Source organism: Pyrus communis, chromosome 7 (assembly GCF_963583255.1).
Source record: "Pyrus communis chromosome 7, drPyrComm1.1, whole genome shotgun sequence".
Classification (NCBI taxonomy): Eukaryota; Viridiplantae; Streptophyta; class Magnoliopsida; order Rosales; family Rosaceae; genus Pyrus; species Pyrus communis.
In genome coordinates this window covers 11,488,153-11,513,879 of record NC_084809.1, presented here as the reverse complement: position 1 = coordinate 11,513,879, position 25,727 = coordinate 11,488,153, and the positions used below count along the sequence as shown (strand labels likewise).

At 38.9% G+C, this 25,727-nt stretch overlaps 3 protein-coding genes across 3 annotated transcripts; all 3 read left to right on the top strand.

The window, feature by feature from the left end:
* The first annotated feature begins 3,346 nt into the window (after positions 1-3,346).
* On the top strand, positions 3,347-14,198 carry LOC137740814 (nuclear pore complex protein NUP107-like). The gene is made up of 24 exons (XM_068480619.1): positions 3,347-3,548; positions 3,938-4,245; positions 4,437-4,506; positions 4,600-4,716; positions 4,972-5,002; positions 5,155-5,280; positions 5,507-5,665; positions 6,656-6,748; positions 6,831-6,998; positions 7,209-7,307; positions 8,099-8,334; positions 8,450-8,507; positions 9,169-9,257; positions 9,718-9,849; positions 10,169-10,291; positions 10,533-10,631; positions 10,733-10,921; positions 11,329-11,503; positions 11,644-11,800; positions 12,001-12,203; positions 12,440-12,581; positions 13,000-13,160; positions 13,265-13,381; positions 13,820-14,198. The coding sequence occupies exons 1-24, from the start codon at positions 3,469-3,471 to the stop codon at positions 13,904-13,906; spliced, it is 3,219 nt and encodes a 1,072-aa protein (XP_068336720.1). The 5' UTR covers positions 3,347-3,468; the 3' UTR covers positions 13,907-14,198.
* A 339-nt stretch (positions 14,199-14,537) lies between these two features.
* Positions 14,538-22,175, top strand: LOC137739684 (protein PHYTOCHROME-DEPENDENT LATE-FLOWERING-like). Its single transcript, XM_068479346.1, has 12 exons — positions 14,538-14,973; positions 15,740-15,803; positions 15,881-15,945; positions 16,045-16,128; positions 16,603-16,683; positions 16,843-17,004; positions 17,099-17,197; positions 17,280-18,664; positions 19,065-19,291; positions 19,436-19,581; positions 20,157-20,195; positions 20,277-22,175. The coding sequence occupies exons 1-12, from the start codon at positions 14,830-14,832 to the stop codon at positions 21,819-21,821; spliced, it is 4,041 nt and encodes a 1,346-aa protein (XP_068335447.1). The 5' UTR covers positions 14,538-14,829; the 3' UTR covers positions 21,822-22,175.
* Positions 22,176-24,193: 2,018 nt separating this feature from the next.
* Positions 24,194-25,077, top strand: LOC137740559 (uncharacterized). Its single transcript, XM_068480402.1, has 2 exons — positions 24,194-24,388; positions 24,694-25,077. The coding sequence occupies exons 1-2, from the start codon at positions 24,194-24,196 to the stop codon at positions 25,075-25,077; spliced, it is 579 nt and encodes a 192-aa protein (XP_068336503.1).
* The last annotated feature ends 650 nt before the right edge of the window (positions 25,078-25,727 follow it).

The following is a 25,727-nucleotide window of genomic DNA, read 5'->3' as shown; positions in this document are numbered from 1 at the left end:
TAATAGCAAGCTTCTTTAAAGATGAACTAGACTTAGCTCGTAACAGACGTATTGGTATAGACTTTGGCATTAGGGGCATGACAGGACCTCTACGCTGAGCAATTTTATCAGCAATTGTACTAGCCATTCTCGACATGACAGGCACCACATGATCAGATTTAGCAACCTTATTTTTCTTCCTATTGGAAGAAGTTATGTCAATCACAGGTCTCTCAGCAGCAGCGGACCCTTAAGAGTAGCAGAGGAAGTCTTCAGTTTTTTCTTAACCGGTATCTCTTGAGCAGGCGGGGAAAATCTCTTCATTCCACCTTCATTCATAGTAGGTTCCATGACAGCGATCAGACGAGCCAATGCATCCGCCTTGATTATTTTTACCTCTTATTTCAGGATCAGCCCACTTTTCTCCCGGCAAAGAGGACTAAGCAGCCAGCACAATTCACGGTACTCAGCAAGGAAGCTCAACCCATATTGGATTTTGCCTCATTTTTTTCCCTCAGATCAGCAAGGAATAGGCTTGTATGCCCAACATTTCAGCAGCCCATGAGGCCCGCGACTTCCTCATTTCTCTCAATCGCGGGCCTGGCATGCATTAGGTCTAAGAGCTCAAAGGACATGAGCCATGCAACTCGCCTAGCCTTGCGTCCCAACACCTCAATCTATGGCCCCAACCACATAAGCTGCCTTTGGCTCTAGCCAAGCCGAGCAGCCCAAGCAGTGGTCCCTGCCACAACACCTCTTCGACCCGAGCCGAGCCGACTATTGGCTTCTGCCGGCTGACATGCCGCACCACCCCGACCGTAGCCCCGCGACAGCGTTATCGAAGAAGAAGACAAGGAAAATTAAATTTTTCTTACCTTGGTACGGCACGGAGAAGACGAAGAAAGCAATGAAAGATGCTCATTTGCATGGGTAAATATAGAAGATTACTAGGGGAGGGGGAACAAATATCCTCTAACTTTCTCTCTCTTATAGGGTAGAATAAATTGCTCTTTAAAGTTGATTTAATCATCTAGTTAAGGTAGACTTAAATAGACTTTAGAAGTGATTTATTTTCCTTTCCCAGAAGGATCTAATTTCCATTTAAATAGAGAATCTACATCAAAATAGGAAACAATCCTACGTTTCCTAAAGCAAGAAAATCTCTACACCTGCTGCCATTTCTTGCGAGCAGCCCAATAGGTGTGGGGGCATTTGTGGAGCCAAAAATAATCAAGAAGAATATGGAGGCGACATGTGGATTTTTGGGTGAAAAAGACAAAATTACCCTCAAGGCACATCGGAACTGCTATGCGCGAGCAACGGACAATCATCACTCAATCAAGGTCAAAAGTGATCAAAATAGGCATTTATTCAAAACTTATTTCATCCATCCTCATTAAATCTTTCCCACAAGGTAATTCCCAAATTATTTCTTTCAAATTATATTGATTAGCTAATTAATTGATTTATTACTCAATTAATTCATTAATTAGCTAATTGATGGTGATTAACACCTAAAAAACCACTAAAGTGGCCGGTTCCCATCTTTCCCAAAGGGGCTGACCACACCCCTATAAATACCACCCAATTTTCTCCAAAACCTAAGTTTAATCCTCTTGCAAAATTCTCTAAATTCTTCAAACATTTTTCCCTCAAAATTCTAACTTTGGTATCAAAGGTTCATCGGCCAAAGCCCTTCATTCATTGTGGGCGCGTGAGGCTCTTGGCCTTGACCTAAGGTGTTAATTGTTTTTGTAGGTGCATTTCATCTAACAGCAAGAAGGAAGAAATTTGCATCCACATCTGTTGGCTTCACATTGGGACAATCTATTCTGATACCATGAAGAAAGTTGAGGTTCCAACATAAAACTGATTGGCAATACGGGGTGGACCAATTAATTGTAAGCACATGCAATGTCCATTATTTTCTCAATGTTAGATTTTAAATTTTTTTTAGGGTAAATTACACTTTACCACCTCAGGTTTAGGGTCGATTTTAATTCCTTACAACATCTTTAAAACATTTCATTTTCATACCTCAAGTACTATTTTATTTCAATATAATACATCCGTTACATTTTTCATTCATTAATCCTTTAAGAGTTGACATGACTACCACATTTGTGCCACGTGGCTGCCAATATATGCCACATGGCAAAAAAAAATATTAAATTAAAAAAAAAAAAAAAACTGAAAACGCAGAACCCACCCCCACCTCCCCCACAACCCCTCCTCACTTCTGTTCTCCCTCACTGCCGAGCCTCTCAACCACCTCCCTTTCCTGCATTCTCTTCACCTCCCCTCACATCCAAAAACCCACCCCACCCCTACCTTCCCCGAGCCCTTTTTCCTCTTTACCCCCACCCCCTTTCTCCATTCTCTCATCTGCAACCCCACCTACCCTTTTCTCCTTTGCAAGTCTGAGTCTCTCCGGTTTGTATGTAGTAGACCCAATTGGGCATGATGAGTTTTTCCGGGTACGACTCGGTGCTCGTTAGCCCTAATTGCCACATTTGCTCTACAATTCACCCCCAAACCAGAACAAAACCCCAATCACAACCTTATATTACCAAACCAAACACAAAACCCTAGAAACCCTAGATTACGAAATTAGCCTAAATCGAGCTCAAACGAAGCGAAATTAAAACGCAGAGCAAGTAAAAGAGTACCTTCGAGGCCGGTATCTCTGGCTGCAAGGCTCAATTCCTAGTTCGACTCATTTCAGGCAGGCTTCTTCCGTGTAACTCCATCACAAAAGCGGCAGTATGTTGGGTTTGCTGTACACCTTCAGCAACTATGAAGAGTAGAGTAAAAGGGAAAGAGAGAGTTGTACAGGATTCCCAGCACCTTTCTAGAGAGGCCTTGAAGGATCGGAGAAGCTCAATTGAGCGAAAGAGAGAAGGGAGAAAAGGGGTGAGGGTGAAGAGGAGAAAGGGCTCGGGGAAGGTGGGGGTAGGTTCTGCGTTTTTAGTAATTTTTTTTTAAAAAATAAAAAATTATTATTATTAAATTTTTTTTTTTTTTTTTTACCACGTGGCACAAATGTGACAGTCACGTCAGCTTCTAATGGATCAATGGATGGAAAATGTAACAGATGTATTATATTGAAATAAAATAGCACTTGAGGTATGAAAGTGAAATGTTTTAAAAATGTTGTAAGGAATTAAAATCGATTCTAAACCTGAGATAGTAAAATGTAATTTACTATTTTTTTTAACTGCTCTAAGCATTGTTCATAATTTTCTGGGCTTTGCAATCTCTATTGGTGCACTCCGTAATGTGTTGGGCTCAATGCCCAATATACAACTGCGAGTGGTAAAAAATAAAAGCCCAAACGGCGTTATCCTCCGTTCGCCTTCGAGTTCAGTCTTCCTTCCTCACACCCTCCTTCGGATTCCCGCGCTTTGAGCTCCTCTAGGGTTTAAGATTGGCTCCTTCAGAAGCCACTGCGAACCCTAGAGTTTTGAAGGCGACGTCGTTTTGGTGCTGATGGACGTAGAAATGGACGCTTCTCCAAGCTTCTTCGACCCCGAAGACCTCACAATCAGAGAGAAGTTTCGTCGATACGGGTTCGGATCCAGATTTCCCAACCTAGCTGAATTTAGTGTGTTTTTTTTTGGTTGATTTTGGGTTTTCTGGGATGAAGCTTCATTCATAAGTGGATCTTTTAGTTATTGTTTGGTGAAATTAACTGAAATTGATTTTACTTTGATTGGTAAATGTTGGTTCAAGCATTAGGGTTTTGATGTCACATTGTGAAGCTTAATTCTAATGAGGCATGATGTGTGTGTATTCCATATGGATATGTTTTGCAGTTTATATTCAAATTACTTAAATTTCGCAGTATTGTTACGAGCTTTTGCTTTTGCATGTTTGAAGTGAAATTTTCTGGGTGTTCTTGGAACCGCAAATCGTATACATTTTCTGTTTTTTACTTATTGATTTAATGTAATGCCAGGAAAAGGCACTTGACTTCAAGCATATCGCCCCACCAAGAGAATTCAGCTTCTAAATACAGTGAACCTAGGCTACTATATGACGGGCAGAATATACACAGCCCGACCAATGCTGCACTTCTTCTCGAAAATATTAAACAAGAGGCTGAAGGCATTGATGCTGATCACTTGGAAAGAACTTCTTTCTCAAGAAGGAGGTTGCCCATTGATGGTGCTGATATGGATGAGAAGCATGAGGATGATTCACTGGTTGATGATGGAGATCCAACCTTTAGCCTTTTTGCATCGCTACTTGATTCTGCTCTTCAAGGTGTTTGAGCTAGACATACCTAATAATATAGTACTGAATTTAGACTTCTGTTTATTATGTTTATATCCATTTTCAATATTTCTTTTGAGAGTGCTTCTTCTCAGTTTTATTAATTATATCAACTTTTCCTGATGAGCAGTTTGATGTAGCATTTAATTGACTAACCTATTTATCTTTTTGCTGGTTTGCAGGGTTGATGCCTTTTCCTGACTTGATACTAAGATTTGAAGAATCCTGCCGAAATGTTTCAGAGTCGATTAGGTATGTTTCTGTTATTGAAAGTACTTTTTAAACTGGTATGGAAGCTTTTAGTACCGCCATACGCATAAATGCATCTTCTGGTTTCTTCTACAGGTATGGTTCCAACATTAGGCATCGTGTTGTAGAGGACAAGTTGATTAGGCAGAAGGCTCAACTCCTGCTCGATGAGGCTGCTTCCTGGTCCCTTCTGTGGTACCTTTATGGAAAAGGAAATCTATCTCTAACTTTGAAGTTTTATTCTAATGCTAATCTATTTAAAAAAACCATTTCTAGGAAAAAACTGCATAAATTTTTGGGTGTTTTATAGGTTTATCAACTATATACCAAGTTGTTTTATTTCGTAGTTGTTGGAAATAAAAATTAATTTCTTTTGTTCCCTTTAGGTTAATAATATTTGCTCTTGGTTGCAAGTCTTACACTTATTAGCTTTGAGTTTAGTGTGACAGTTATTCTTCTTCTTGCAGGGACTGAAGAAATCCCAAAAGAGTTCATCTTGGTAATGCATCTTCCTTGTCATTAGTTGTTTGATTGGAAAAACATGTGAATTTATCTATTTTTTAATAGAAAATTTAATATATTTCGAAGTACAGGGAGGTTAGCCAAAAAAGCAAAAAAAAAAACTCATTTAAACATATTGACTCATGACAGTTGCCCTCAACATCACACTTGGAGGCTTGCCAATTTGTCATAGAGGACCATACGGCACAATTATGTTTACGCATTGTTCAATGGCTAGAAGGCTTAGCCTCCAAAGCACTTGACTTGGAAAGAAAGGTTACCACTTTCTGCTATAATTTTCCCCGGAATATCTTTAATTGTGCACAATGATTATTCTCTGGTTAATATACCAATATGTTATCGTGCAATCTTTTAGTTCTAGTATCACATCACGGCATGTATTGGCCTGTTTACTTGGCAAAGACAGTGAGCTTTCGCTGCTTATTGTAGCTTTTTGTGTATCAGGAGGAAGTTTTGAAGTTGGAAAATTTAATACTTGTAGGTGCGGGGTTCTCATGTCGGTGCCTGTCTCCCAAGCTCTGGAATTTGGTATCATACTCAATGCTATCTTAAGAAAGGAGCCTCCAGTACAAATACCATTCATCACTTGGATTTTGATGCTCCGACACGTGAACATGCTCAACTACTACCTGATGACAAAGTATTTTTTTTCTCTCTCACAAATTTAAGTTTTCTTAGATTTTGAAGTGCCATGCTCTATTCCTCTTCCCTTGTAAGTGAGAGGTCTTAGGTTCGATCCTCGCCAAAGGAAAATTTGAACCACATTATTGCTAGTCCATTGTGAGGCTAAGCCCACCCCCTCCCCCTAGTGTACATAATATCGTTTCTTCACAAAAAGGAAAATTATAAACTTTACAAATTAATTATCTGCTATAAAATGGACTTTCAAATTAACTAGGTTGTGTAGAGGATTTTTTCGTGTAGAGGATTTTTTCTATGACTGCTGCTTGTGCTTTGCTATCCTGAAGTTGCTAATGGATTAATTCCCCTAGTGGACTTCACTGTCATGAGGTTTTGGCACAAAGCTTACTTTTGATCAAGTGAGCATGTAAGGAAGACAGTATAGTACGTAATGGATTATATATCAAGTTGTAAGTAGAATATTACTGGCATTATATATTTTCTTTTAAGAAGAAACAAAGAATATCAAGATGTAAGCTGCTGTGTGGAAAGATGATGGTCTTTATAACATTATGAACTTTCTTTGTGTGTTGTCTGGAAAATGCGTTTAAAATTATTGAAAGTACTTTAGATCCCGTGGAGTTGTAACTGATACAGTACGAGTGTATTTGTGCTGCAAGACAACAAGGATTGGTCTACCCATAATTGTGTTAGGCTCTACATTATTTGTATTGAAGGGGCCAGGATTTGTTAAGTAAGAAGCAATTAATTCAAAACCCAGCTCCAACCCTCACCCCTTCTTTTTGGCTAGTGATGCACAAATCTACTTTTAACTTTAGTTATCAACTTGTAATTTTTCTATGTCAAAGAATGTTATCTAAAGGGGCTTTGTGACATTTTGATTATCTGCTAATTTCTGTTGGTTCAGAATATCTGCCATATGTAACTTCTATTTTTTTTGTGCATGTACATTTCTATCAGATAGAATTTAACAGTTTTACGCCTGCAGAAACAAGATGAATCTCTGTTGGAAGATGTCTGGACTCTTTTAAGAGCTGGAAGACGGGAAGAGGCATGTCAGCTTTGCCGGTCTGCAGGACAGGTTAATGAAGTTCTGAAAAATATGGGATAATACTTTCTTTTATGTTAATGTTGCTCCTTGACACCTGCTAACATTTTGGTAGCCATGGAGAGCTGCAACTTTGTGCATATTTGGAGGAATTGATGATTTTCCTTCAGTTGAAGCCTTGGTGAAAAATGGAAAGAAGAGAACTTTGCAAGCCATTGAGTTGGAAAGTGGCATTGGCCATCAATGGCATCTGTGGAAATGGGCAACATATTGTGCATCAGAGGTAGAGTTGAAAGGAATTGGCAACATAAAATTTCTGTCCTTTTGTATGGATTTCATACATTGTTAATACTGAATATGTAAATATTTTGTGTTCTGCTCCCTGGCCTTCTCATTGTTCTTGATGTTATAGAATTATTTGTTGCTTTTTATTCCTTTCTTTCCCCCCCGAAGTATTTTAACATGCTAAATTTCGTTTCTATCTATTTTGAAGAAAATAGCTGAGCAAGATGCTGGGAAATATGAAGCAGCAGTGTATGCAGCACAATGTAGCAATATAAGGCGCATGCTTCCAATCTGCACTGACTGGGAGGTATTTGTCCCCTTGACCCCAAAGTTATAAGAATCCTCAAAATCTTTTTTAATTTGATCTGTTGTCTTAACTGCTGATTTTTAATAAGGGTTTGATGAGTCAGTAGCTTTTTTTACATTTACTCTTTATTGTTTCAAATTATGGCGTGCTACAGTCTGTTCATAACTTCCATCAAAAATTAAAAACGCCACTTTTGTTTGGTGTGAATGTTGTTATGCTTGCTGCACTCTAAAATTAAATACAAAAGTTTATGAAATAAAAAACACATGCCACAGGGCCACAACCTGAGTACCCTCGATCTCCACTCCCTCCCTCCCTTCAACTTAAAAGTAGAATTGAAGAACCCTTCACTCTTCCTTTCCCCCATCCTTCAATTAAAAAGAGTCTTAGAGTACTTGAATACAAAAATCAGATAATTTTCTTATTTTCTTTTGCTGCTTTCCCAATTTAACTAGAGGTTTGTTGATTTTTTTAGTGGTTGACAATACCCTTTTGTAATGGCAAGACTGCCCTAATTTAGATGCATTAACGATAGAAAGGAGGGTGATAGTTGGGCTGGTGGGACATATCAGCATGGTTTCAGGGGGAAGGGGGCTTGCAATTCATTTGTGGTTTTTTTTTTTATTTTTTATTTTTGAGTATTTAGTGTTTCAGTTTTTCAGTAAGAGTAGAATTTGTGAACACAGATGTGTGTTGGGGTGTGACTAGACAAGCTCTTTTTTTTTTCTTTCCCTTGTAATTGCACCTTCAGTTTTAGACACTTTTCGTAAATCTAACCAAGATAGTTGCAGTCAGCATGCTGGGCTATGGCGAAATCATGGTTACATGTTCAGGTGGATTTGGAATTGGCTCATTTGGAACCGGGAAGAATGGATCAATTTAAAAGCATTGGAGATGCAATTGATGGAAATCCTGGACATAGTGACGGAGCTGTTCAGCCTTCAAATGGACCAGGAATTTGGCCACTCCAAGTTTTTAACCAACAACCACGACAACTTTCAGATCTACTCCAGAAACTTCAATCAGGGTATATATACAACGCAGTTTTCATTCTGATTTTGAGCTGTCCTTTTCTGCAGTATTGCTTATTGCTAATGAAAGAATGTTTATTTGAGATGAAAATTTTAAATTGTTTGGATTAGGGAATTGGTTCATGAAAGTGTTACTCGAGGATGCAAGGAGCAGCAACGCCAAATTGAGGTATCTTCACAAAACAATTAGTTCATTGTCTTGTTGTTTCCATGGAAAATAGTTCCACCATATAGTTTCTTTGATTGGAAACTTTTTTCTATTGTTTGATTCAATGGGAAATTTTTCTCTTGGGGAAATTTCTTTAGGACATGCATTTCTTTTTTGATAGAAATGTATTTTTGTTAACAAAAAAAGAATCACTCTAAAATCTACCAAACAAACAAAAACAGAGTCAAAGAAAATGTTATGGATAAGGTTTCCCAAGCACTTGTGCTAGGTTGAAGCCTTTATCAAATGTAATTCTTAAACACTTGTGTTAGATTGAACCCTTGACAAAAATATAATGAGAAGATAATCATATTTTTTTGAGGAAAATTTTCTTAAGAGATGTTTTCAAAAACAAATTCTTTCGGTGGAAAACCTTTCCTCAGAGAAATTTGATTTCTTCTGAAACAAATTTCTATGAAATTGTGTAAATGTTATCACTTGAAATATATGTGCATGTTTCTTCTTCTTGACAAAAGAATTGCAATGTGTGTACTATTCCTTTTTATAAGTCCTCACTCCTACCTGTATTTCATACTTCAGGGCCTGCTTTCGTTTCTTTTCTTTTTTATTCAAAGGAAGGATATAAAGTTTTCTGTACTTATAACAACAAATTGTCTGACAGATGAAACTAATGTTAGGAGATATCCCACAATTGCTGGACATGATATGGTCATGGATAGCCCCTTCAGAAGATGATCAGAGTTTCTTCAGGTAATGTTGGTTAATTGCATTCACCTCAGTTCTCTGACCTCATATGTGTTAGAGACGACTATGTTTCAGAGGAACAAGTGAATTCTTTGTTCCTGGGCCCTTCAACATTTGATAACATTTTGTATGACCAAATATTAAACTCATACAAACCAGCATATTTTCTGCCTCCCGGAAAGACCCATTGACTGAGATGGCTGAAAAATGTATCAGCTCAATGCAATATGCAAGTTCTTGAAATAGATGATCACGATATAATGATTCTCCATGTTACTTTCTTTGGTGATTTCTTTTGTACATGAATGTCTTGGTTTCAACATATTTTTGTGACATTGGTTTCGATATTTTTTGTAAACAAATTTATTGCAGTTTTTCATGTTCTGCTGAAACAAACAAAATAAGTAGTTGTCTAGTTTCATAGGATTGGTTTAATGACTAATGGGGCGTTGTTTTTTTTTGTCAGGCCTCATGGAGATCCTCAGATGATTCGATTTGGTGCTCATCTAGTACTTGTGCTTAGATATTTACTTGATGATGAAAATAAGGACACTTTGAGAGAGAAGATTATGAATGTTGGTGATCTCATTATACACATGTAAGTAGCTTCAAATCATGTCTTTTGCAATTGTTATGTGATACGGTATGAACTATTGTTGAATAACATTTTGTGAAACCGATGAGGACGATGAACAACAAGACGAGAACTTGGGGAAGCAATATGGGACAAAGTTTGGAGGAACCCTTGAATGAGATGAGTGTGTAGAGAGGGTGGTTCTCATGCCCTTCGAGGCAGCTTGTTTTTTGTCTTAAATGGACACAGATTTCTGGTGTATTGCAAGAGGATTGTGTGTGTGTGTGTGTGTGGATGCACTATTTTGTTTATTGTTTGTTAATGGTTGGTGACTCTGATCTAGGTATGCCATGTTTCTCTTTTCCATACAACATGAGGAGTTGGTGGGTATATATGCTTCTCAACTTGCACACCACCGTTGCATTGACCTCTTTGTGCACATGATGGAACTGAGGCTGAACAGCAGGTTAATGTTTCTGTGTACAATGTTCTCCCATTACCTTTTTAACACAAAGCATGTAGGGTATTCGAATTTGTAAAATGTATTGTAAATTTTTGTTAGCAAGATATCGCAAATTGTAGGGTATTCTATGCGGGGTCCTATAATTTTTTTTCTGTGGATGGAGGGGACGTGGAGCTTTATTTATTACCTGGTATATATAATATATATATTATTTATTTATTTATTCTATGTCGTCTCTTAACAGTGTGCATGTCAAATATAAGATCTTCCTTTCTGCTATGGGGTATTTACAATTTTCTCCAGTGGACGACTCAAAAGGAAGTTTTGAAGAGATTGTTGAGAGGTATTTCTGTTTCTTCTTTATCCTACTTTACTTTTGGGATGGGAAGAAAGCAATTTGATTTTTCTGTACCTTATTCTACTTCTAACAAACTGTTTAAACAGGGTTCTGTCAAGATCTCGGGAAATGAAAGTTGGAAAGTATGATAAGTTATCAGATGTTGCAGAGCAGCACCGGCTGCAGAGCCTTCCCAAAGCTATGGTTATCCAGTGGCTATGCTTTACACCCCCCTCCACAGTTACTAATGTCGGGGATGTCAGTACAAAACTTCTTCTACGATCTTTGACACACAGGTAATGGTTGTACCATGTTGTATAGCTCTGTATGTGCTTGTGGAACCTTAAACTGGTTTCTGGTCAGTACATAATTCTAAAATCATCTAACAGCACGAAAGAATAGTTCAGTTCTTTTCTTTTTGCGATGTGTTAAGGATGATGTATACTTTCTTGCAAGAAAAAAAAGGTGATTTATATCTTAAAGTTGTAGTTCTTGTCTTGGTGAGGATAGTTTCCCTAATTGTTATACTGGTTCCGTGAGATTCTTTAGGTGGTATTTGTTGTCCCTAATTGTTGTACTAGTTCCATGAGATTCTTTAGGTGGTATTTGTTGCTGATACATTCTCATTGCATCTTCCTTGCCTGTCCTATTTTGTTTCTATCTGTGATTTCCTCACTTTTAACCTCCCATTTTCTTCTTATAGCAACATATTGTTTCGGGAGTTTGCCCTGGGTTCAATGTGGAGAGTTCCTGCAATGCCCATTGGTGCTCACACATTACTTAGCTTCCTTGCTGAACCTTTAAAGCAACTTTCAGAATCTTCTGATACCGTGGAGGTTTACAACGTTTCTCAGAACCTGAAAGAGTTCCACGATTGGGTAAGCTTCATTTTTATGCCTCTCTCTCTGTCCAGTTAACAGTGCCAACTTATTGGTAATTTAGTATGTTATCAAATCCTTGTGAAATTTTATATAACATTTACATATGTGGATATTAATTTGTTTTTTATTTTGAGCAGAGCGAGTATTATTCTTGTGATGCAAAATATCGCAACTGGCTCAAAATTGAATTAGAGAATGCAGAGGTGTCCCCCCTTGAACTCTCAATGGAGGAAAAACAAAGAGCCGTTTCAGCAGCCAAGGAGACTCTGAATTCATCTTTGTCATTGTTACTGAGTAAGCTGATTATTTCTCTTTCTAAATGTGAAAACAAGCTCAGAAAGATATCTGGATTGGCTTGTGTTTGTTCAAATAAAATTTCCCGAGGACAATGGGTTTAGATCCATTATTGTCCTTTTTTTTTTTTCCTTTCTATTTTTCACCTTTTTCAGATTTAATAGTTGCTTGACATATAAGTAAGTTGTCTTTGTATATAGGAACTGAAAATCCTTGGTTAGCTTCAGCTCAAGATCATTTGTATGAATCTGTGGAACCTGTATTTGTTGAATTGCACGCCACCGCAATGCTTTGCTTGCCATCTGGTGAATGTCTGCCTCCAGATGCAACCGTGTGCACTACATTAATGAGTGCTCTTTACTCTTCAGTGAGCGAGGAAGATGTGTTGCATAGGCAACTGATGGTATGTTTATTTGTTTGCGGAAAGGAAGAAAGGATAAAAGAAATGTGTATTGATAGATTCTCAAAACTAAGAATCAAAGCTTCTCTTGGTGTGGGTTCTCATTGGTGGGAACAATAATAGAGGCTTACACTGTCCAGAATATTGTCCCTTTACCTACCTAATCTTTTATGCGCAAACCTTTCCGTTTCTTCTTTTTTCTTTTGCTCACAAACAGGAATCTTTTTGTTCTTCTGTAGATAAATGTCACCATATCCTCGAAGGACAATTACTGTGTCGAGGTGGTGCTTCGCTGCTTGGCCGTGGCAGGTGATGGTCTTGGGTCACAGGAAAACACTGATGGGGGTATTCTTGGTACTGTAATGGCTGCTGGCTTCAAGGGTAAGCAATATTATTGATACTGGAGTTCTGTTGTTCTTTGCTCAAGGTCCCTCTCTGGTTTTCTTTGATCTTCCAACTAGATTTTTAGGGCTCGGGCTTTTTGGCTGTGCTCAATGTGAGTGAATCTTATATTGGAAATTCTAGAAAAAAGCAAAGGTTAATAAATGGATTGCTCGGCAGCTCTCTATGTTCAACCTAACACAATCTTCACAAATTGATCAAAGTGTGGTCACGTTGCTAGAGAGTCAAAATCGAATGAATTCTAATCAACAATTGACAACAAAATTTCGTTACAAACAGAAGAAACATTGTGAAAGTTTAACAGGATAATTGAAGGAAAAAGAAATGTACTCTTCGAATGCTGAATGAAAGAAATAGTAGGAGAAAAGGTGATTGAACTGAATAATTTTCATCGCAGGTGAGTTGCCTCGTTTTCAAGCTGGAGCTACCATCGAGATTTCCCGATTAGATGCCTGGTATTCGAGCAAAGAAGGTTCCTTGGAGAGCCCAGCAACGTACATTGTGCTGGGGCTATGTCGTAGGTGCTGTATTCCAGAAGTCATTCTTCGATGCATGCAGGTAACCTTCTTCCCAAGTGGCCTTGTACTTGAAATTTATTGAATGATTACATACAGTAACAAGAACTGTGCACACCTTTTAATTGTGTATGTCGTAATATGCAGGTCTCGCTTTCGCTTATAGAGTTGGGTGTTCCACCTGAAAGCCATGATCAGTTGATTGAATTAGTTGCTAGCTCCGAAGCTGGATTTCTTCATTTGTTTAGTCACCAACAACTGCAGGTAATAGATACTTCTCATTTGTTCACCAGGTTGACAATTTATAACTTGAGGCTTTAAGCATATTGTCCCTTTGTCTATCGATCTCCCACTTTTAAACAATTGGATGTAAACGTCTACTCTTCCTTCTAAAGGCACATTTGTATCGTAAATTAAAACCCTTGCCATCAAAATTTCAACTGATAGCCATTGCCCTCCGGCCTCCGCCATACCATAACATAGCCTTCACTTCTGAGTCTTGACTTCACATCATCCACAGATTCATCACTGAACATGTGCTGGGCCTTAAATTTGTCAGTTTTGGAATTATGTACTTATAAAGTACCCCGTAAGCTTATTTAATCATTCGGAAACTTCCGTGGAGCTCCCTCTTTTACTTTCCCCTTTTTGCATCCGCTGATTAACATGACCCAACTTATCGAACCGCTGTCTCATCTGCAGGAACTTTTATTGTTTGAGAGGGAATATTCCATAAGCCAAATGGAGCTTGAAGAGGAGCTTTCTTCTGGACTTGTTGGTCAAGGCTAGGTCACTTGGTGCTCGCTGCAAGGCTGATAGGGTTGTAAAATGGTACTTTCTGTAGTTTTACCGTCACAGGTATTCCGGATCAGTGACCAACGACAGCGGCACCACCACAATTTTTTCTACATTTACCCCGCTGAACTTGAGATGGAGATAGTGACAAATTTGAAGATTTTATCGTTTGTATAGGTTTTTGTTAGACTTCTCTATGTAGGTGGCTGAAATTTGAATGATAAAGATATTGTTTCTCTGGTGTCGACAAATATCGATGTTATATTAATTTATTTTTGTCGAAAATGATCAATGTTTTTGACAATTTTATTTTTGTAAACATGTTCTTATTGCTACTATTCATTTCATTTTTGGAATTGTTGTTACACGCAACCGGATGTCAACTATAACCCTTTATCTACATATTCATTTTAAATTTTTTTGTTAATTTATTTGATTTGACAATTATAAATTAAAATAATGTATAAAAAGTATAAAAGATGTGTTAAAAATAGAAAGAAGAGTGCCGATAACAGTACCTTTTTGTTTAATGAAAAATGCAAACAAGTAAAACACAAAAATAGACACTAGCCAATGAGAGATGTTTTATCTTCCTGCCAAATCCTAATCATATAAAAATCAAATCAGACAATATTAACAGTAGAAAAAACACAACCTTTGTACGACCCGTTTCTCTCTTTCTCTGCCCTATTTTCTGTCAAATTCAACACTGACTAAATTACAGACACAGATTCCAATTAGGGTTTTTGTTTCTCTCTTCTTCTCCTCTGTTTTTATTTATTTATCATTAATTTTTGTTTGTTTGTTTCCAAATTTTATCGTCCTCCAATTAACTTCCCATGATCCGAGCTCTCCTGCATCCCAGCAACTACCTCGGATTCAAATTCTGAGAAACTCAATAGAATTCCGACCCAATCATGGGTGTTTCGTTTAAGGTTTCAAGGACCGGTACTAGGTTCCGTCCGAAGCCGCCGCTGCAGTCCGAGGCCGACGTTGCCGGTGATGACGTGTCGGAGACTCCCAATAACAGCAGCTCCCGAGCTGTCCCCAGAAAGCTCGAGGTAAAGTTTTGAGATTGGTGAATTTCTCGCTGTTTGGTTGCTGAGAAAATGTGGGGAAATGAGTGGCAATGTGAGAAAAAGAAATTGCTGATAATTGAACTTAATTTATTACTGTAATTTAGCGAAGTGTTTAATTTGTTGCTTTGCTTGTGTGATTACTTTACTGGGGTGTTTTTGGCTGTTCAAGATGTACAAGGGAAGAATTTACATAAAGGTTTACAGCTATTTTCGATCTTTCGGCATTTGGGTTTTGCTCACAAAGTGTGTCCAGGCGTTTTGTTGAGCCTGAATTTGAATATCTGGGTCGATTCTGCTAAATATTATTTATTTTTGGGTGGAAAGTGGATGTTGAGATCAAAATTTTTAGATCCAGCACTTTGTTTTCAAAATGGGTACTTAAATTAATTGTTGAAATTAAAAATTTCTGATCCATCACCTCGAGTTGAATGTTGAAGCTATATCCGTATCCAGTTAATTCTTAATCCCCCAAGGGCTATGGAGTTATTCTTTTGCTGCCCTTGATCAACTTAAAAGGTGCACGGAATGAGACGCAGAACAGAATCCACATTATTTTCCTGCTTTCTTGCAACTGAAACAGAAATGAGCATTACTTTTTACTTATTCTGATATGGAATATGCAAGCAGAAAGCTTTCATTGTAGTTTGATTGAGAACCCTTGAATAAGGAGAATGAGTAGAGGGTTTGATGTGCCATTTGCATTCTATCCTTGTTTTTGACTAATTAGATTCTCTTATGGTATGTACAGGGTGAGAATGGGGCTGGGGTTTCTGGTCCACCAATGTCTTCTGAAGGGCTTCTCGTATCTGCAGGTTTGTCACAATTTTTTTAGGGGATTGGGGATTAGCCATTGTTTTTATCTTGATTTTTCTTTCCTTTGTTTTGACAGAAAACGAAGTTTCCTTCACTTTGAATCTCTTCCCAGATGGATACTCTATTGGAAAACCATCAGAGGTTTGTTAAAAAGAAATATAATTTTGGATAAGACAGAAACATGGCTTTTTAAAATCTTGTTTCTTATTCTTAAGGTCTTCTGTATTTATGAATTTTCAGAATGACACTTCGCATCAAGCTACACATCAAGATGTTCCAAAGTTGTTACACCCATATGATAGGACGTCAGAAACTCTTTTTTCGGTAAATGTCTAGTCATTTGAATTTCCCCCTTTATTTCTTTTGAGTGTCCAGTTATGGTCAGAATGTTTTGCAATTTTTCTTTGGAAGATCAGTTGTTGCATGCAATATAGTATGGCATAAAACTCTTCCATTAAAATTTCGATATAAAGTTTTCGCTGTTTTGTTGATTCATTTAACTCCAGAAAACCGACTGTTATAATGATGGACTTGACCATTGATGAGCATGTATTACGTGCAATGAGTGTGTAAAACCAAACAAAGGAAAAAGAAGAAAGAATGGTTTTTTCAAAAGGCGCTTCATCAATTTGTTATTTGATTTAAATAGTTTAGAAGTCACTTTATGCCACCTGCAACTCCTTCCTTGTCATCTGCATTGAAATTACTATCTGGAATTTCTTGCTTTGTAGTTTTTTTTTTTTTTTTTTTTTTTGTACTAAGATTTTCTTCCTTTTCCATTTGCAAATATATTTGGAGGCAATTGAATCTGGCCGGTTGCCTGGAGATATTCTAGATGATATACCTTGCAAGTATGTCGATGGAACACTTGTGTGTGAGGTGAGTTATCTTGTTCCGTAAGATTACCTATGCAAGAACAGTGAAATAATCTAATAGAAAAGTATTTCGAAATGGGAATAGGACAACAAACATTAACTAATTTTTACATTATTTAGCTATACTTTGTTTTCAAAATTGGTTATATGTGATTTCTTACAGATTCGTGATTATCGCAAATGTGCTTTTGAACAAGGGCCTGGTAGTCCCTCTACCAATGGATCTGTCATTGCAAATAAAGTATGCCTTAAAATGTCATTGGAAAATGTAGTGAAGGATATCCCGCTGATCTCAGATAATTCTTGGGCTTATGGTGACCTGATGGTATGTAACTAGATGTCTCCCATCCTTTCCAAATAGTTCTCTGTAATATGTTTGAGTTGTGATGTCAACATATAGTCTTCACTTTAAATTGCAGGAAGTGGAGTCCCAAATATTGAAAGCTTTGCAGCCACAACTTCATTTAGATCCAACTCCCAAGTTAGACAGGCTCTGTAAAAATCCAGTTCCCACAAAGGTAATGAAGTTTCAGGTTTAGTTGATGTACTTCACCTGGATGATTTGATGCATTTTAATCATATCAATTTTTGTGTTTGCAGCTCGATTTGGCATTGACTGGTATCCGGAGAAAGAGGTTGAGACAGATGCCAGAAACTGTCGCATCTAATAGCAAGACACATGGGAAGAAAGTTTGCATTGATAGAGTTCCAGAAAGATCTAACAGTAGGTTGGGAGATTCAGGAACCCTTCCAGGCAATATGACGCCACACGCCCACGAAAATTTGACCGATCAAAATATGAGTACAAATAACTTGTTGGCTCTAAGATCCAAGGGTTTTATGACCGATGCTTCTGTTCCAGCACCACATTTAGCACCAAACCAATCAAGGTATCAAATGGGGGTCGGAACCCCAAGAAGTGTGCAGGACGCTGGATCAGGAAGTGTTGTCAATGCCTCACCGTCCCCTGTTGGGCAAGACATGATGATCTCGTATACTGACAATGTGAATGGTAATGTCCCTCTTCATGGAAAGAGAGAGCATCAAGATGGCCAAATGTCACCCTTATCTACGTTTAATAAGAGGCAAAGACCCACTCCAGTTGGCCTTGATGGAATGCAACATCAGCAACTAGGGCCACATATGGATAGCTTGCATGGATCAGATATGAACTGGAAGAATAACTATTTGCAGCAGCAAGCAATGGCCAAAGGAATTCAGTTTTCAAATACAGGAATTCAGAAGTTTTCCCAGCAGATGTTTGATGGGGCGGTGAGTCAGGACCCTGGGACAATGCCATTTGCTGTAGGACAGCCAAACATGAGATATGGTGCCAAGGAAGAGCCGTTTGATATAGGTAAGATAGACGGGTCAGAGCTCAGTGGGATTAAGACTGATATGCCGATAATGGAAGGAGACACAAGCCATCTCGATCCATCAAGGCTTCACCAAAGATTATCACCGCATGCATTCATGAGATCTAATTTTTCTCAGCCATCCTGGAGTAATCTTGGTCAGAATATGGAGAAAGATGCAAGAAAGGATGACCAACTCCCAAAAAGAAAATCAGCTCAAAGTCCTCGGGTATCTTCTGGGGCTTTAGTTCAATCCCCATTATCATCAAAGTCAGGGGAGTTTTCTACTGGTTCTGTAAGACCCCACTTTGGAACAGCTGCAGTGACTTCTGCTTTAGCGGCATCGCAGAAGGAGAAGGCAGCAATGACCTCAGTTCCTACTATTGGAGCCTCATATTTGACTTCCAGTGCTAATGAGTCTATGCAACGGCAACACCAGTCTCAAGCTGCTGCAAAACGGAAAACAAACTCGCTCCCTAAGACCTCAGCAATGACTGGTGTTGGATCTCCTGCCAGCGTTAGTAATATAAGTGTTCCACTAAATGCAGGCAGTCCTTCTGTTGGAACTCCATCCTCCGCTGATCAAACCATGCTTGAAAAATTCGCAAAAATTGAAGCAGTGACCATGAGGTATAACCCTATTTTTGACCCTTTGATCATAGGGTAATAATGGTACTAGTTTTGAATTTATATAAATTTCTTTGCACTATATCCCCAGCACTTTATTTTCCCTCTCTACCTACAAAAGAATGTGAAAGGTGGATGGAAAGTTGAAAATTTTTAAATGTGTGTTCCTTAATTGTGTAAGCATTTATCAGGCAATAGTTTCGACTCAAGGAGATAATGGTAGACTCTACAGTCCGGCTACATGATTTTCTCTCCTAGTTTTTGTCTACTTTCCCCTCACGCAGTGTTTTCTAACTTGCAAAAATTTCAGGACAAATTTCTTAGATCTTATCTTTGGTGGCGAAAGACTTATCAATTATATACCAATAACAGATTCGTTGTTTTCAACCGGGTGTTGTTTCAGGTATCAGCTCAACAAAAAAAAGAATAAGGTTGATGATTACCACATCAGGAAGCCAAATACATTCCCAGATCAACATCTTCGAGCCTGCCTCTCAAATGGTTCCAATAACGAGGATTTCAAAGATGATTCATGTGAGAGATGTTTGTCGAAGTCACTTGTTGGTGGAAGCATGAATATCTGCAAAATTAGAATTTTGAATTTTGAGAAGGAAGAGCATATTGTTCAAGGTGCAGTATATCCTATCAATCAGATACATGCCCTTTGTTTTAATATGTTTATTCAAAATCTGGGCCAGATATTTTGGTTTGGATATATATCTAGTAGAATCCCTGTCTTGCCTATGATTCTAAAGTGTACTTTTGACTCGGCAGGAAATGTTGTTTATCTTCCCAAGCAACGAACTAGGTTGATTGTGTCAGAGAGACCAAATGATGGTACTGTAGCAATGTACTATGGCGAAGTAGAAGATGGTGATTTTTTGTCTGCCGAGGAACATCTTCCTACATTGTCCAATACTGTAAGTGTTATTGTACAAGTTAAACTTTGCTGTCTGAGGTGATCATCTGTTTGATTGAACTGAGTGTTACCAGACATAGTTGAGGCAATTAACAAATTATGTTGTCATCCTATCTTACTGACGATTCATTTTCTCAAAATATAAATTTACACAAATACTTGTCTTTTGTGGTTTCTGATTTTTTTACTTTTTTTTTTAGCATTTTTGCTCTTTATTTGATATCATTTTCACATTCCTGTTTCAGACTTCTTTTTGCCCCTTCAAATCTGCTATTGGCTTGTGGGATTTTCCTGCTTGTATATTCTTTGATTAATCTTTCTTACCATTTTCTGCCATTGGTTGCACAAAATTTGTCACCATATATGTCCTAAAATATTCTGCATTGTGGAGCTCGGTGCGGCATTCACAGTAATTTGTTATCATATAGCTGATCGGATCGTATTAAACAACTTTTAGTAACTTTGGTTATGTAAAAGAGCTGGACTGGAATCTCTGTTGGGATAACCTTCACTATTTACCATTCCTTGTGTTTTCTGTTGTACTGACTTATATATCTAAACTCATTCCTGTAACAGCACATGGCGGATTTGCTTGCAGCACAGTTCTGTTCGCTGGTATGTTTTTAATGGTCTTGAAGTTAACTAAGAGTTTAAATTACACTTTTAGTTTGTGATTTATGTTATCTTCTTATTCAGATGGTGAAGGATGGTTATGTTGTGGATGATCACATCCAATTAAAGCCAACCCGCATGACTGTTGCCCCAAGCAATCAATCAAATGCTGCTGGGCTGCCCCGTAACAACTCAGCAGCTGATATGCAACAATATGCAGATTCAGTTTCAGGCCAGCCGTCCAATGAGGTTGCAAAGTCAGTTAATGGCGGTAATTCATCCTTAACTTCATCCCACAATCTTCTACCAAGCACAAGGATGTTGCCTCCTGGAAACCCTCAGGCTTTACAGATGTCTCAAGGGCTCATGGCTGGGAATTCGATGCCTCAACGCCAACAACAGCTTGAGTCACAACCATCACTCCAGCAGCAGCAGCAGCAACACCAACAGCAGCAGCAGCAGCAGCAACAACTACAGCAGCAGCAACAACAGCAGCCACAGCATCAGCAAAGCCAACACTCATTGATCCAACAGCAGAATCCCCAGCTCCAGAGATCAATGCTGCTAGCAGCAAATTCGCTTTCACAGTTTGGACAGAATTCCAACATGCAATTACCCATGGGGAGTAATAAGCTTACCCCCTTGCAGCAATATCAGCTTTTACAGCAACAGCATCAGCGGCAGCAACAGCATCAGCAGCAGCAACAGAGTCCGCAAATGCAGAGAACAATGACGATGGGACTTGGAACAGCTATGGGCAATAACATGGTTGGGCTTTCCGGAGTTGGAAACACCATGGGCATGGGAGCTGCAAGGGGAATGGGATCTGCGCCCATGACGCCTATTTCTGGAATGGGTAATGTGGGTCAGAATCCAATGAATTTAAGCCAGGGTTCAAATATTAGCAATTTAACCCAGCAATATCAAGCCGGAAGATTAACACACGCTGCTCTCATAGCATCAAAATTAAGGTTGCAAAATAACCGAGGCGGCATGTTAGGCAGTCCTCAGTCAGGCATAGCTGGGATGTCAGGAGGCAGACAGATGCATCCGGGATCTGCTGGTTTCTCAATGTTGGGTCAGACTCTGAACCGAGGTAATATGAGTCCGATGCAACAGACGCCAGGAGTGGGGCCCATGGGTCCACCGAAGCTGATGGCGGGGATGGCAGGGACAAATATGTACATGAATCCGCAGCAGCAGCAGCAACAGTTTCAGCAACAACAAATGCAGCAGCAGCAGTTGCAGCAACAGCAATTACAACAGCAGCAGCAGCAGCAGCAGCAGCAATTGCAACAGCAGCAGCAAGAAACGACTTCACCACTGCAGGCTGTTGTTTCACCGCAGCAGGTGGGCTCTCCCTCGGGAATTTCACAACTGGCCCACCAGAGCCAGCAGCAACAGCAGCAGCTGCATCAGCAGGCTAGCCCACAGCAAATGAGCCAAAGAACTCCGATGAGTCCACAGCTGAGCTCAGGGGCAATGCATGCCATGAGTGCTGGTAATCCAGAGGCTTGTCCCGCAAGCCCACAGCTAAGCTCTCAAACGCACGGCTCAGTCGGTAGTATGGCAAATTCTCCTATGGACCTTCAAGGTGTAAACAAGAGTAACTCTGTTGGTAATCCGTAGCAACAATATCAGATCTTCGGGGGTGTTCTCGGGAGGAAATAGTTGAGCCGCTCTTGCCCCCTCAAATCCCACAGTTAAGTTGACATTTAGACGTATTAGTCCTTAATAACACGGTAAACTTTACATGCACTGTTCAAATAATTTTTGGCGGAAGAACTATGAGCTTAGTACATGATATCACCTTTTTTCCGGGGCAAAAAGGTGAATCTACATTTACCGGAGTGCTTGTGCTACAGGGGGCTCTGAAGAAATAAGATCCATCTCTCTGCTGCTCTACAAGTGTATAAATTCTTGGGGATTTGTTAGTGTTTATAAGTGAAGATTGAGTGTGAAAGTATTTGCAATTTTCTGACTTATTTTTTTATTTTTATTTTTTTTTGGTGTGACCAAATTATTTTCTTTTTGTACTTAGTGTCCTTTCCATGGGAAAATCCCACTTAAGATTAACGTATTTTTACCGTACAAACAGTGTGATCAAAATCATTCAAAGATCATTTTTGCAAAAAATTATTCAAAGTTTGAATCACTTGTCTCGTCCAAAAAAAAAAAAAAAAAAAAAAAAAAAAAAGAAACAATTTGAGTTGCGTTAGCTGGTTTACAATTTGCAATTTCTCCCAAAAGTTGAGAACTAAAGCGTGGAGTTGGGTTTATGATCTTTTTTTCTTTGGTCAAAGAGTTTATGATCACTTAGTGTTCTCACATGGCTCCTGGTAATATCTTTGACGCTAGGACAGCAAGCAAGGGCCATTGTCAGCTCAAACTCATCCTCGAGCATTTCGATCACCCACCTCACTCCCCGTTCTCCGCCTGCTGCAAGGCCGTAGATAACCAGCCTTCCAACCTGCGTCGACATTTGCAATTTCTCACGTATGTATCAATAAGGCCAGGAACAACAGAAGTAGAACTAGTTTTAAGGGTTAAACAGTGGTGGATGGTTATGATTCTTACGAGAACAGTTTGTGCACCGAGGGTTAACGCCTTGAACACGCCTTCCCTCGCCTTCTCCATCGAAAAGTACAGGAAATTTTCCTCCAACAGCATGAACCACCTGAACACCTTATCATACAACTTTCCAATTGAATTCGTAACAGGAAAAAAGAAATGATGAAGCAGCAGTTGATAGAGTTGCACTCATCCAGGACAGAAATAGTGGGAGGAGTACAATCGAGTTGGCGGCCTCCACGGTTCGAGACAACAATCACAGCAACTCCTACTTCCACGGCCTTTCTTGCTGAAATATGGTAAAACAACAGCCGTGATCAGAAGGGCTAATCTGGACACGTCACACACGTCGACTTAAAGGATCAGTTGATCTTACCATCTTCCATGAGTAAGACCCCTTTATTAGAATTGGCATGTTCGTAATATTATTCAGCCGTCCTATGTCCCGCGTACTCAATCAATCGATGCAATAATTAAGCGTTCAAGACGAAAAGAAATAGCTAGCGTGCGAAGACATGCACAGAAAAGGAGTATAAAACTGTAGAATTGTAAGTAATGAGCTGATTAGTAAATAAGAAGTCTTGAATGATTAATTGTGTATGCACTTAGTCTTTTAGAATGACAAGTGTGAGGCTACAATATGTAAGGCTAAAATAGCCATGTGTAGTGACCCTATAAATTAGCTAGATGTGTGGCTGAGATCAAATGTGATGTGTGTGGATCCAGCTAAGGCTAACAGTCATGAAATGCACGTGTGTGTGCTAAAATTTTCCATTAAGAGAAATATATTCCTCTCTGCAATTTCTATAAGAGAGAAGAAGAACATTCATTCCTTTTGCATCCTTCAATCCTCTCTCTATCTCCATATCGCATAACTCAGATAAATCAAGAACACTAGCATGGCCTCAGAGCCAGGTTTGATCATCTGAGCCTGGGAGTAAACCTGTGAAGCTCGGTGAAGCTCACTCGAAGCTTGGTGAAGGTCGTCGGAGTCCCGTTATCATCTGAGAAGAGAAATCAACATTCAGACCAAGATGTTTGGATCTGGAAGCTCGGAGATGAGAACTCCAATTTTCTCCGGTGAGAACTACGAGTTCTGGAGGATTAAGATGGTAACGATATTCAAATCTCTTGGGTTATGGAATCTGGTAGAAAAGGGGATTACAACCCCTAATTCAAAGAAGAAGAAGAAGAAAGCTGAAGGGTCATCGGAAGATGAAGTTGATGAAGAAATGACCAATGTGTTCATGAAGGATGCAAAGGCTCTAGGAATCATACAAAATGCAGTCTTTTACCAGATATTCCCTTGGATTTCCAACGTTGATTCAGCTAAGATGGCATGAGATCTGTTGTATGTAGAAGACCACAGTGGTGATCAGGTTTGATCAATAAAACTTCAAAATCTTAGATGAGAATTTGAATATGATAGGATGCGAGATGATGAATCTCTATCTAGTTATCTTATAAGGCTGAATGAATTGATTAATCAGATGAAAACATTTGGTGGATCTCTGTCTAATGAGAGACTTGTGCAAAAGGTTTTGATTAGTCTAAGTAAACCGTATGATCCTATTTGTTTGGTTATAGAAAATACAAAATGTATGGAGACTGTAGAATTGCAGGAGGTAATTGCAATCTTAAAGAGCCAAGAACAATGGTTTGATCTACACACTGTTGATACTACTATGAAAGCATTTACATCTCTCTCAGTGAGTCCAAAAGGGCAAAATAGAAGTGGAGCTCAATCTAGTCCTTCTCAGTTCTAGAAGAATCGGAATTCTAAGGGTAAGAAATGAGATTCAAAACCCAAGTTTCAATAGAAATTTCTTGCTAGTCCTGCACAAAATGCATATTCATCACAATCAATTATTCAGGCAATTACACAACCACAGTGTAGGGTATGCTCTAAATTTCACCTTGGTGATATAAGGGGAAGCCTAAATGCTACAATTGTGAAAAGTTTGGACACTGGGCTAGAAAGTGCACTGCAGGCAAACCAATGCAAAAGGCAAACAATGCTAATCAAGTAGAGGTGACAGGGAACTTATTCTTTGCCAATAGCACAATCTCTGGATCAGTTGTCAATGGTGAATGGTATATTTACAGTGGTTACATCAACCACATGACTGGAAATGAGAAGCTACTGGTTGATATAAGGACAAATGTGATAGGCAAAGTACAAATGCCAACTGGTGAGCTTATGAATGTAGTTGGAATGGGCACTCTAGTAATTGATACTAGCAAAGGCAGAAAGTACATCAAAGAAGTAATGTATCTACTTAGGTTGAAGGAGAACTTACTAAGTGTGGGATAGATGGATGAGCATGGGTATTACTTGTTGTTTGGAGGTAAAATGTGTAGCATTTTTTATGGTCCTTCCCTGGAATGCCTAGTGATTAAAGTAGAAATGAAGAGGAATAGATGCTATCATTTAGCACTATTACCTAATGATCATATAACTCTGAAAGCAAGTATGTCTCACTCTAGTTGGACCTGGCACAAAAGGCTAGGCCATTTGCATCTAAGGGGTTTAAAACAAATCAAAGAGAAGGAAATGGTGCATGGACTTCCATACTTAGAAGAAGTTGATGAAGTCTGTGAAGGTTGTCAGCTTGGAAAGCAGCATAAAGAGTGGTTTCCAAAGAATCAGGCATGGAAAGCAAGCAATCCCCTGGATTTAGTTCATGTGGACTTATGTGGGCCTATGCAAAATGAGTCCATTGCTGGTAACAAGTATTTTATGCTTCTTGTAAATGACTGCACAAGAATGATGTGGGTTTACTTTCTTAGATACAAGTCAGATGCATTGAATTGTTTTAGACAATTCAAATCTATGGTAGAGCTACATAGTGGTTTTAGAGTAAAATGCCTCAGAAGTGAAAGATGGGGTGAATTCACATCCTATGAGTTTAACAAGTTGTGTGAAGATGAAGGTACTCAAAGACAACTCTCTATGGCCTATAC